We start from the raw sequence: 13,337 nt of genomic DNA, 5'->3' as shown, positions 1-13,337 counted from the left end.
AGACTTTGTGGAAGGTGACCCGCTCTTTCAATGAAAACAAAAACAAAAAATAACAGCCTTGGTTCCCTGGAGCAATAGGACATAAAGTTTTACTGGATGTTGAGGGTTACTTTCCTCTTGTCAAAGATATGGATGTATGTGATTCACTATTGAGACACCTGTGCCCACATACAAACAAAACATCTCAACAAAAATATGTCTTGCTTTAACCTATAAATACCTGCTAATAAATCATAACACTGAAAATGGAAGAGGGCATGAGCTATCTGATGAATTTAAAGTTAATTGTTGCCTCCTAGTGACAGAGACTAGTAGTGTGAGAGTCTCCTCAGTGCACATATTGTCATGACATGAGGCCTTGATGTCAGTGGGACATGACAAAAGCTATCTTCATGTCTCACCTTCTCAGCTGTCTGGCACACATGGTGAAGAGCTTCTATTAAAGAAGCCGTAGACAGGTCTGTCAGTGGGCTGAAAGCTTCAATGGGCAATTTGTTGATCCAAACTTTTTACCTACATCCTGGGTCCTTCAGCAGCTGTTTGTTAAATAAGTGCTCACAAAAATCCCAACATGACTTGTTATTCTTTATTTCGCACTTCCATGATATGACATAGCAAAAAGTATAAAGAGTACCTCTAACACATAAACTCTGGTGTCATTCTGTAGAGCGTAGATATGTTATGATAAAATTGACTACAATAAAGTATAAAAGTTAACTCGTCTTAAATACATTCTTATTCATCAGGACAGACATGTATTCAGCAATCCGTTGGTTTGATTTCCCTTAATTTTCGAACATTTATAAGATAGTTTGAAATGATAATATAAAAACATATGCACATTAAAATTAGGCAGCACCTTGAATCAGCAATCTCAGTTGCAAAATTTTGACTGATGAATAAATCAGAGGTTAATATGGCAGACCTATATCAAAATAATTAGGATAATAAGGCACCAGGTTGAGTGTAATATCACTTTACTCTGAGTAAAATGAGGGCGTAGATTTTGAGGTAAAATGTTAGCACTGCTAAATGTTCAAATAAACAATAAAAATAGAGAACAGTCCTCCAACTGGTATGGTAACTTTGTATCATGAGTTTCACCATATTGGCTGAGTCATACAGAAATTAAGGGAAAACTATGAAACACGTCTGTACTTTTGTCATTTTCAGCACCTGAGTGGAGTGTACAGTGTAAAAATTGAATGACTAGTGACTATAACTCAAGTCAGTCCCAGTCTCCTGATCACAAGGCATCTTCCAGCCACACAAGCATGAAAATCAGATCACCAAGCAACTGAAGATAATCAGGTCAGGCACTGCGGCAATACTGAGCACTGCAGTTACACGTCACCAGAGAAAAGTCCTATGTCAGCATAATTAATAATGATAATAATAATTGTCCAGATTAAATTTCTTGAGGGAACACAAAGTGATATCAATGCAATGGAAAATATGTTATAGTAAACACACCATCACCGCTGCTTGTATATCTAGTAGTTTAAAGGAGACCTACTATGCCTTTCCTTATTTTCTGTGTTAAATATAATGTTACAGTGTTGGTTGAGCATATTGAAGGTGACCAGAGTTTCAAATGATGAGGTGAAAGTACATCAAAGTATTCCCTGTGTGCAAAACCCTCAGACTTCAGACCGTTCTGAAGACTGTTTCCAACACTTTTTCTCCCTTCGTGACAAGCTGACATCAGCATCTTCATGGTAATCTGTGATGGGCACGCTACTGCAAGTGTTCACATAACAGATAGGCTAAAGTGCCACATGCATTTATAAACTTACCCAAAGTTGGGGAAACATATAATCTTGGTTTCCAATGTTGCAACATTTAAACTTTTTGGACCTAAAACTTAAATAAGGGCTTTTTAAGTGTTAATGGGTCGTTGATGTACCTTGAAAAAAAAATAATCCACCAATATGTCTCTTTCAGGGTGTTAGTCTATGGGAAAAAGGCTTTCAGGCCCCACAGCATCACGTGACGGACCCCCAGGTTGGTACACTGTGTCAAATTGGCTTCAAAGCCCAGTTGCGTTCGTGGGGGCTTTAGAGATGCCGAAAGCGCAGAGAAATACTGACCAATCAGAGCAGACTTGTTTTTTTCGGGAAGGGGGCTTAAAGAGACAGGTGCTCAAATGACACTTTTCCGGGTGAATACAGGTATATTCAGGCAGATAGTATGAGGAAAGTGAAGCGTTTTTGGAACACTGGAGAATTCAAAGTATAAAAGTATGAACTAAGTATGAAACTGAAAGTCATCATAATAGGTCCCCTTTAAGTAAGCAGTTTAGGTTAATATAACAAAACATCTACGGCAATGAGCACATGAATATAAAAAATGACTTAATCAGCAAAAGACTGTGAGCAAAAAGTAAAATGTTCACAGCACTCAACAAATCCCTTATTTCCTATTTTAAATCCCAGTAATTGCCCATGAAGGCTTAAAAAACAGACTGAATGTGAGCTCAGTTGATCACAGGCATGCATGACCCTTACTGAACCTCAGAAATCGCATGTTGCCTATTCTGTCCTCTGGATTTAACGGTAGATGTTTACAGTGACAATTAATTTTCTACTTATTTGTCCTAGTAGCCCTGGAGAATTGTGCAGCAGTGCAGTTCCTGACACAGTGGGGCGCTTCATGCTGATTATTCCTTGGGCTGCACATAATGTGTCTCAGATGTACGTGTATTTTGGTTTACTCTGTTGTTTGCTCTGTGAATGGTACCACCCTCCTCCCAGCCACAAACACCTCTACTATGTTACGATCATCACCTGTCAAACAAGTAAAAGAGACAAACATAAAGTAAATGATGAGTGGCATACAAGATTCTGAAGAGTTTGGACTAGTCAATGGAAAATGACACTCACCCAAATTCATGAACTTTTCAAGAATAATCTGAAATTGAAGTGATGATAAATTAGTGTTGCACTGAAATCAAAGTTTTCTGCTTTTATTTATTTGTTTACAAATGTGTATGAATAGATTAAGATCCAGTACCAACCTTTGGCTCCTCACACTGTATGAGGTCGATAGGTCCACCAGGAGCGGCAACATTCACCCTCAGGGCATCAAAGTCTTTGCCCACCTCAAAGTTCCCTGTCTGGTCATCCAGGGACAAAGCTACAAATAAAACACATAATAAAAGAAAGTATTGTTTTTGGAACCCTCCTGTAAAATTGCAATCAGTCATCATCAAAAATATCTCGTTCCCACAGCCACATGCGTGTTGAATCAGGTATTTCTGGTACAGAGTGACTTGCAGAGGACAGCAAGACCGTTGATGAAAAACATGACTGGCAATTCCATCTTTGTTTTTAAATAGCAGCTGGTTTTATGTCTTACCTTGGCTGCCTCCCAGTGTGGCCAGTCTGAACACTTCCTCAAAGGTGAGTGTGTCGTACTCTGGGTTCTGAATGGTCAACACTTTGGATGTGTCCAGAGCTTTCCTCATAGCATCAAACATAGAGGCCGAGTAGCCCCCTGCCACATCTGACATCACAAACACAGAAGAGACGGGTTGGAGGAATACAAGTATGCATGCAGACACAAGGACTCAAAAACAAGTATTGAAGATATGAAAATGCATTTTCAAATTTCTGCTGTTTCAAAGCCTGAAGTTAAAGGACCAACTCCATATGCTGTTTTTTTAAACATTTAGTTTCTCAGCTTTCAACTGTTAGTTAAAAAAACCCCGAAGTAACCAGTGTAAACCAGCACAATCAAAACAAAGTGATCAGCTGGTGGACAGCTGACCTGCGAGCCAAATCTCTCTGCTATACTCATTAAAGGGATACTTTGCCGATTTTCAACCGGTTTTGTATCATTACAATGTGAACAGTATGTGTAAGTGCTCAGATTTCCCAGCCGATTTCTCATCTCATATCTAATCCACAGATTATATTTCCTTATTTTTGAATGCTTCCTGCTACCACAGATACAAAAAGTACAGAAACGGATAGAGAAAAGTCAGAACAAACTATCATCTCTAACAGAGATTGTTTCACACTATTGTCTATTTTTTTTTTTTTGCCTAAAATGTTTTCAGAAACATATTTGAGTGCACTGTTTAGCTTTAATATGAGAGTTTGTGGACAGGAAGTGAACACCATACGGTTTCTTGTATTGTGAATAAGGGAGGCTGAAAAAAAACGAGATCAAACCGTAAAACTAGGCAGCGGCCCTTACGAAGACAAGCGGTTGCAGACAGCCCAGTTTTATGAATTGACCAACTTTTCCAGCAGTGAAATCTTTCTTTAATACACTAAAATGATCGATCACTGTAAAACCTGATATAACAATGTCCTTGTGTATATCTCTCTGCTGAAAGCCAGATCATAGACAACACGATTTCACCACTTATGTGGGTGTAATAAACATGATCAAACGTTGCCTGGCTTTACTAGAGAGTTACAATGTGCACATACTAGCTCTGCACTCACCTGTTCCCAGCCCCAGCTTTACTTTGTGTTTCAGGACATTGCGGACATCCAACAATCCACTGCACAACCTGGGCAAACAATGAGAGAGACAGAGAGCAGGTAAAGTTTCATCTGTTGCATATCTGTTGCATTCAGGCATATACAATGTTATGTTTTACTGTATTGCTTAAGTGCTATTTTATTGTAAAACGTGTCATGCAAATCTTTATGGCACTTTGTTAACGGCATTAGGTCACATAGAGTCTTGAGAAACTTTCAGAGACTTACGAAATGTTGGAGTTGGGACAGTGAGACAAAGAGGCTCCTGTCTCTCTGAACAGAGCCAACTCTTCATCGCTGAGGTAGCAGCCATGGGCCATCACTGTCTGTATATTATCATTGTCATCGTCATCGTCATCATCATCATCATCATCATCATCATGTTTAGTATTTTTTTTTGATCAGCATTTATATTTTTCTACTAAATAGAAAAAAGCATGTGACGGTGACTGTGTCCTCACCTTGTCAGTGAGCAGGTTGTGTTTGTGATAGACATCTGTGTAAGACTCTGAATCAGGAAACAGCTCCTTTACAAGCTTGATTTCCTCAGTGTTTTCACTAATATGGCTCTGGAAGTAAACACATGTCATTAAACAGTTGCTTTGAGATAAACTGAGGTGACAAAAGCTTGACAAAAGCTGAAGCAATGATTTATATATAGCCTTGAATGTGGCAGTGCAATCACAGGATAACTAATGCCAAATCTTATTCTGTTGTTGTTCAAACCCCCAACAGGTCCAATACTAAACAGTCTCTAAGACAACAGTCCCCAGTGGACTTTGCCTGGTTTGGTTGCCACAGCTTACTTGAATGTGCAGGTTGTTATTCTTAGCGATTGCTCCCAGCTGTCCCAGCAAGGCTCCTGAGCAGGACAGAGCGAAGCGGGGAGTCACCACTGGCCTCACTAGAGGGTACTATCAGAAAAACAACAGTGGATTTATATATGTTTCTTATTAAACACAGGCCAACCTTGATTTTTTGTCTTACATCCTTGAGTTATACTGTTTATTGCATTTCCTTACCTTTTTGTTCAAGAGCTCTGCAATGAACCTTGAGGGAACAAAACAATGACTGTAACTCAAAGTCAACAGTTGAGAGTCAAAAGAAAGGAAATGTTATATTACCATTAAAAATGAAGTTGTGGTGACATTTGCCACACTCAGAGAGATATATTGGACTCCTTGTACATGAACGGTTACAAATAGTATACAATAGCAATGTACATCTCAACTATCTTTGACATATCAGTCTCTATCTGTTATATTCTATTAGATTATTGTAGTAGCTTCAAGTGCTAAACTGAAAGCCGCATCTTCTCTAACACTCATTGAAGAAAATCATTGTAACTAAATTTGTAGCCTCGCTCAAATGAATGAATACTTCCACACTCTGTTTATTCTCACCAAAGTAAAATCCTCAGCATTACGCTGTTGAATGAACTATTGTCTGTGTTAAATAATGTTTTAAAAGGGCACCTATTGGCTACTGTAAGACTAATATACATCACTGTTTGACACAGTTTAGAATACCTTTGACCTCTATGTCATTTCACTACGCTGTACAGCTTGAGTCAACACATGCCTGAACTCCTTCGCACTGTATAAAACAGTTGGTACCCACCGACAAGTTTCCTCTTGAGACTCCTGATTTGTCTCTTTGTAATGTTTCACAGAATTGTTCCTGTCCATACACACTTTGCCCACCAACGCACGCTGTCCAAAGTCATCTGTAAAAAACACGTTTGTTGAGTAAGTTTGTTGAGTAATGAGACCATGAGTAAACATTAATCCGTAAAGTGTTGCCTGCAGCATATCATAGCATTCCAGGTCCTTCACATGTTAGAGTCAATCCCTGCTGTCACTCGCTAAGCCCTTGTCTTCTTCTATAGTATGAATGCACAAACTTGCCGCACACATACCATACATACATGCATCACGTACGGATACATACATACACAACCCACAAGTACACATGCACACACATAGGTCATGCACATCAACAGTTACCATCTAAGCTATCGTCCTAGCCCTGTCTTTCATGTCCCATCTTTTTAAAAAGGGACCATGTACAGTTTAAACACAAATGTCACCCTTTGATGCACTGTATCAGTAGTTTGCCAATTTGTACTTTGCAATATCAACTACTTTTTAACATGTTTCTTTTAAGTTCAGATTTGGATCCAATATCAGACCAAGATATTTAAAATCACAGACCAAGTCGATTCTCTCAGCTTAGATAAGAATATATGCATCAGGAGGACTCAGACATGACTGACCCACAGTGCGATCCTTTCACACCCAGTTGTTAGTTTGGCATCTGCTAACTCAATTGTTTTTGCATGTGTGTATACAACAGTGTCATCTGCATACATGTGCAGTTCTACATCATGACACTGTGGAGGGAGATCATTTATATATAGGATGAATAGCAGGGAGCCTAACACTAAACCTTGTAGAACACCCACTGTGCACTTCATATTACTGGACAGTGCATCACAAACTTTAACACTTTGCATCCTGAGAGGTCAATTCGAAGACATCCATGCCAGTGCTCTTGATGAAAAGTTAAGTTTCTATATTAAAACATCATTGGCCTAATTGATTGTATTAAATGTGTTACAGAGATTTTAAAATAATACAGCACCAAACCACTCCTTCTTTGCTGAGCTTTGATTTATTTGCTTTATTTAGTGCAAGGTAGTAGAGTTGGTGAAAGGATTTGCTTTGAAACCAAACTGCATACGATGTAAACCAAAAATGCTTGTGTTGAGAAATGTTGTCAGTTCTTCAATGACAACTTTATCTGCAACTAGTGTAGTCAAATTTTCTTCTGGTCCTGCTCTGAGATTTCAAAATATCTGCTCAGAAAAAGAGGAACATCTCCGCCATCATGTCAAATGACAATGATGTGTTCTTTGTATCAATAAGAAAATGTATGGAGTTCTGCGTGAAAATTATGTCACATGCCTACTGTCTATGCCAACTGAACATGTGACAAAACATTTAACTATAACTATAGTTGTGTCATCTTGTTGCACTTCCTGTCATTTGACTTTTGTTCTGCACACCACAGACTGTATGGGCTGTAGCTTCTGCAGTTGTTGGCCAATCACACATAGCATTAAATCCAAGAATGCTTGCCGTGACTGGCTGCAGACAAAACCTTCTACCATAAAAATAATATATTTTTTCTAGATCTGGGTACAAAAAAGACTGGACTGGTTCCACTGGTTATTTCAGTCAGTACATTAAAAGTATACAGTATCAATACATAACCCTTGTCACAGCACAATTTTTCATCCATGAATTTGGATGTGCCAAACATACGGCCTCTATAGAGATTCTAAAGGACTTGCACACTTATGGTAAACCTCACACAGGTGATTTCATGGAAGATGATAAGAGCTCTCGGGAGTGTGAACTTTGTTTCGTTTGAAACAAATCACACGCATATCATTTTTATTGGTATATTTCCAGAACAGTTCAACCCAACCTTAGCCTGAGGAGATGCGTGATAGACCTGTTTTCAATGCAAACATTTTGGCATGTCATAGCAGGAAATTAATTAAATTAATAAAATGATTGCATAACATTTAGGGGAGCTAGCTTCGGGCACCTGAGATTTGCACGCTGGCTAACTGACACTGGGTGTGCAGTGCCTATACTATAAATTATCTTCTAGAACCAGGGAACGTATAAGTGGCCGATGATTTTTGTAACCACACAGCTGCACCACTTGGTTATGGCCAATGGTGGGATGTTAACTAATGATTACGTAGTTGATGTTTGTACTTTTTAATAACAGTTCATAGTGTTGATGAATCATACTTATATTAATGACACACAGTGCGGGTGTTATGTGGTTTGGGAGAGAGGGCATACAAGAGGTGATACCCACTCATGTTAAGTTTAAAGTTTTACTTCAACGAGTTTAGTTTTACAGATACTGTACATAATCATCAGGTCACTCAGGGACTGTGGGAGAGCTTTGTGCTACTGTGACTGAACATTTGCTGTCAAATCAGGCAGAAAATTAGCATATATATCAGATTTCTCTGGGACCATGAACATTGGACCTTACAAGAGTCTTGCCTGAGAAAATATAGCACATTGGATTTTGTATGTGTGTATCATTTTTCTTCCTTACATAACATTTATAAAAAAAATAACTAATAAAGAAGAAATTAAGAATACATTTTAAATATGTGATGGGAATTCTACAAAAAAAGCACATACATTCATATGCATGCTTAGGTTAAAAGAACAACAAAATGAAGCAGCTGCTCTGAACAGGACAAAGTTGAAGGTTCAATGACCCTGATAACACAGAATGACTGTGTAAAGCTGCCAAAGCCAGGGATCAATTCAGTATGGCTGTTTCATTACACATTCAAGTGTGTGTGTGTGTGTGTGTGTGTGTGTGTGTGTGTGTGTGTGTGTGTGTGTGTGTGTGTGTGTGTGTGTGTGTGTGTGTGCTCAGTATTACATAAGATGACACCATGATGATAAGCACAAGGCGTAAAGGTGAACAAAATAAGTGTGTTTCAGTTGAGGCTACTGAGGTAAACAGGACCATTTTGACTTTGATGAGTTTAGAAAAACAAATCAGCGCTTTGAAGCAGTGTCAGATATACTGTAATGAAAGATATGAATTACAGTTACTGAGCTCAATCTGAAAGCATAAACTGTCGATCTATTCTCGCATAGTAAGCTGCTGCTCTGCTTACACAAATGATACAGCTTGAATATGTCAGACAGTGATTGACCATCTCTTTCTTTATGCACCGCATTACTATGAATATAACCTGGCTGTGTTAACAGACTTGCAATACTTGTGTTTTCCCATTTTTTCCCTTTTTTAGCATCTGCCTCCAAATTTGCCATTAGGGACAGAGCCTATGCATGTATAACCTCCCAACCACCCACAGAGGTGATCAATTTAAACTATAGGGGTTAAATATTTTTGCAGTATTATGGCCAAGACCAGGAGTGCCCAAACTCTTCCCATGGAGGGCCAAAAGTGACACTTTATGGAGAGCTATGGGCCTGATGCAAACACCTACTGTACTGTATTGCATTGCTTTCTGGTGTATTGTTAAGGTGCATAATGGAACAAGGATCCCATTTCCCTGAGTTGTACATATGCCAATGTTTCTGCCTCACCATTTTTTTTTGTTACCTCTCTTGCGCCAAACTGGCTATTATTGCAAAGTGTCACATGTCATGCTCAGATGATAAAAATAATCAATAATAATTAGGAATCCTACATATTTAAAGACCATTTTAAATAAAAAAAAACAAAAACAACCTGAACAAAAATATGTTTCTAACTTCCCAGGCCACGATCCATATGAGAGATTGTGTCATATTAGAGTGTGTGTGTGTGTGTGTGTGAGGCATTTTACTTGCAATCTGGCCCAACAAGAGTGAGGCATCTGTATGTATGGTAGCAAAGTAACATGCAGTGGTTGTTCCATTCCTCAGGGTCCTTTTCTGTAAAGTGCAGGGATCATATTACAGGATTAAGAAAACATTCAAATATTTTCCCTCTTTTCTATAAATTGTTAGGCCACTAAACTGTTCACACCCTTCTCAGATGATAAGCTGTGACAAGAGAGGAAACCTCATCGAATGTCTGCACTTTTGTAACTGGCTAATTGCAATGATGTTAAACTTACATGTGGTAAATATATGTGGTAATGTGGTACAAAGCTCAGTTGTGGCTCCCTGCCTGTTTAATTCACATGGCACCCGTGAGTGATGCAAAGCTTATGTACACATTTTAACTGACACTTAATTCATGATGCAGGAAACTCACCACTATTTGGGAGTAGACACTGTGGGCAAACTCCAAATCCTTGAAGCGTGACTCCACAGGAAAGGTGTAGGTATTGAGCCACTGCAGTAAGGGCATGTCCAGAGCTGTGCCAGCATAGCTGTACTGGGATGCATGGATGTGAGTGTCCACCAGTCCTGGCATGAAGAACTCACTGCAGCGCATCAAGCCATGAAAATGTTTTATGACATATTTAGGAACTGAGTTGTTATTGATATACTATTGCAAAATTCAGTAATTAATTTACTCGACTTACTGTTGTTGCAATTGAGTGACTTCACATGGACTGAATCCAAAAGTCTGAGAAAGTCTGTCTAGCTCTGTGCCATTCCCAATGAAAGCAATCTGATGGCAGAATGAAATCAAGTTGATTATTACAAAAATGGGAGAAGACCCTAAGTGCGAGTAGGACTACATATTTACCATTTATCTTGTATATTCATCAGCAGCTTCTATGTCATACAGGTGCTCTGTGAGATATTCTGTAAAAAGCATCCCTTCTGTGTACATGTCTTTTCATTACACAGTTCGCCCATATCTGCGATCCACCTCCTTAATAACTGTATGACCTCCACAATGTCCACATATTGTATTTCCTTGTTGATAACAACAGGGTATGGACGATTTTATGCATACTTCAGGTGGTTTAAGGGTATCCTGTGAATTTTAATCCCACTTGTTTTTTAAGATGGTACTTAAGAATGTCATTGAGCCTTTAGTTTCATCAGCTTAGTGTGGACAACATTGTAAAAGTTGCTCAGCAACAACAGCTGACTATGAGAGACAATTAAGGTTTTGTGTAACATTTGCTTTATCCGTTTGTAAAAGGACAATATCAAATGTGCCTAATTGTGCCTCTGCGCACAGAGTAGTATGAGTTTTATATATATATATTTTATATATATATATATATATATATATGTATATATATATATATATGTATATATATATATATATAAAATTATAGATGTCAGCCAAACACTCGTGCCATGTTTAAAAAAACAGAAATAGTTTTTGAAAAACTGCTTACTTCAGAAATCAGTCCAAAAGCAGTTTTAGATATTGTAGAGTTCGACAAACCTTTCCATCTGAATCCACTCCCAGGAGCTCATCCTCCAGGATCTGCAGCACTGCTTGCTGCGTTGAGTGAATAAATGTTCCCCTGAAGACCCGAGCAATTTCGGTGGCGGATTTTTTAGAGTTTGCCATCTTTCCTATAGATCAGTCGGAGTGGAGCAGTAAGACACCTGCAGCAGCAACAGCGCACCGGCGTTTTATCCTCGGAGAGCTCCGATCACCACGACGCACCAAGAGGACGCGCGGCTCCACCTGATTATAAAGACACTCTGCAGCCAATGAGAAGATAGGGTGTGTGTCTGTATATGTGTGCGTGTGTTGGGGTTTGTCTGATCGTCACGTCTTTATGGTACAACTTATCACCGGTCACAGAGTCCCCGAGACTAAGTGATAAGCTAACGCTCCTAGTTTTGCTTTTGTTTTACAGCTGTTATTATACAGGTGCAGCAACGAAGCGCCTTTGAGCTGTGCCCGTTATTTCATCACACTGAACAGCCCAAACAATTTATGAGTTACCAGATGCTGCTCTCATACAGGACACGTAGCTCACATGCACCACCTAGGCCAGATGCAGGAAAAAATTACGCGACTGCAATACTCTGTTGTGCAAAATATATGTAATCATAGCTCATACTGTGATTTAAAACCTTTTTGTGCAAGATGACATAAAATCCTACTCCACTTTTTTTAAACCCAAAGAATGAGTGAAGAGTGTCAGTGCCATTAAAATAAATGAAACAAACAGCTCAGCTGCTCAGTCTCTGCAGAATCACTCCTGTTTAATATTTAGGCAGTCTGACCTTTAAGCCTCATAAATACCTGCATGGTCATCTCTGAGGACAATACTTCAGTCAGGTTGACAATAAAACTCTCATTCACAATGTCTTATCTATGTTCAGAGTAGGTTCAGGTGGACCTGTGAGTTCTCAAGGGTGCATCAAATTATTATTAATACAAGTTTTTAATTTCTGTAAGTCTCCTCAACTGCATTTTGCAGAGCGAGGTGGCTATATATAGACAAATACAAGAGGACATTCTGTACCGTCTGTCTAGTGTTACAGCAACAGGTCTATGACCATATACACAGTATACACACAAAATAATATAATAATATGCAACTCTTACTCCTGAACTTAGTTGAATTTTAAACTAACTTAAATATTGCAGACACTGTAATTATTTTGGGCATGCCCATTGTGTGTAATGTCTTGGGTGGTCTTGTTCTTCTGCCTTTTACCCATGTTTGACAAACAGGTTCTCGCGGTATTTGAAATAACATTTTAGAGTCTTCATAATAACAAGGAAATGATGGTGTGATTATTGCTAATAAAAGGGTAATAATAAGAAGGGTAAAGAGATAATAGCCATGTAATATTTTGCTACTTACAGTGAGAATATGTTGCTAATGATTTTTTTAATGATTTTTTTTTGTAATGACAGCAGAAACATTTTAAGGTCACAACTGGGCAGAAAGTGTAGCAATAGAGTGGTAATGATGGGCCCATTCGCAGTATAATCGGGTAATAAAAAAAGTACTTTAGTAATTCTAAAACATTTACATCCACAACTTAAATCCCTTTGCTTGCCAGTCCAAACATTTCTTTATTAAAGCTAACAAATCATCATTTTTATCTTTTAAATACAGAGTAACTTCTGGTTCAGTAAACCTGTTAGTTGGAACAGATCCAGAGTCAACATTAGGTCCAAATGTTGAACTACAGTCATGAGTGTATAAGCAGAAAAGAGCCATGTGAGAAACACATCAGGCGGCATCCATGAACAGCATCCCATGAGGTCACTGATTATCCATCCATCCCTTCACGCCACATTCATAATGAGGAAGCGAGGTTTAACATGTTGCCACATTCTTTTAAATTTATCAACCCCTCATGATGAATGACCACACACTAGCTTAAGATGTGTTTCTACAGG

At 38.6% G+C, this 13,337-nt stretch overlaps 1 protein-coding gene across 1 annotated transcript; it reads right to left on the bottom strand.

Moving 5' to 3' along the window:
* Positions 1 to 572: 572 nt before the first annotated feature.
* gda (guanine deaminase) lies at positions 573 to 11,648 on the bottom strand. The gene is made up of 14 exons (XM_042488411.2): positions 11,409 to 11,648; positions 10,585 to 10,673; positions 10,311 to 10,482; positions 9,898 to 9,985; positions 6,114 to 6,219; positions 5,516 to 5,543; positions 5,300 to 5,407; positions 4,955 to 5,062; positions 4,722 to 4,819; positions 4,455 to 4,522; positions 3,358 to 3,504; positions 3,017 to 3,135; positions 2,883 to 2,910; positions 573 to 2,786 (listed from the first exon to the last, which is right to left on the bottom strand). The coding sequence occupies exons 1-14, from the start codon at positions 11,535 to 11,537 to the stop codon at positions 2,710 to 2,712; spliced, it is 1,365 nt and encodes a 454-aa protein (XP_042344345.2). The 5' UTR covers positions 11,538 to 11,648; the 3' UTR covers positions 573 to 2,709.
* Between the last annotated feature and the right edge of the window lie 1,689 nt (positions 11,649 to 13,337).

This window comes from Plectropomus leopardus, chromosome 4, assembly GCF_026936395.1.
Source record: "Plectropomus leopardus strain MGB_pleo_1.0 chromosome 4, ASM2693639v1, whole genome shotgun sequence".
Lineage (NCBI taxonomy): Eukaryota > Metazoa > Chordata > Actinopteri > Perciformes > Serranidae > Plectropomus > Plectropomus leopardus.
The sequence above is the reverse complement of the archived record's forward strand: the minus strand, read 5'-3'. Positions and strand labels throughout refer to the sequence as shown.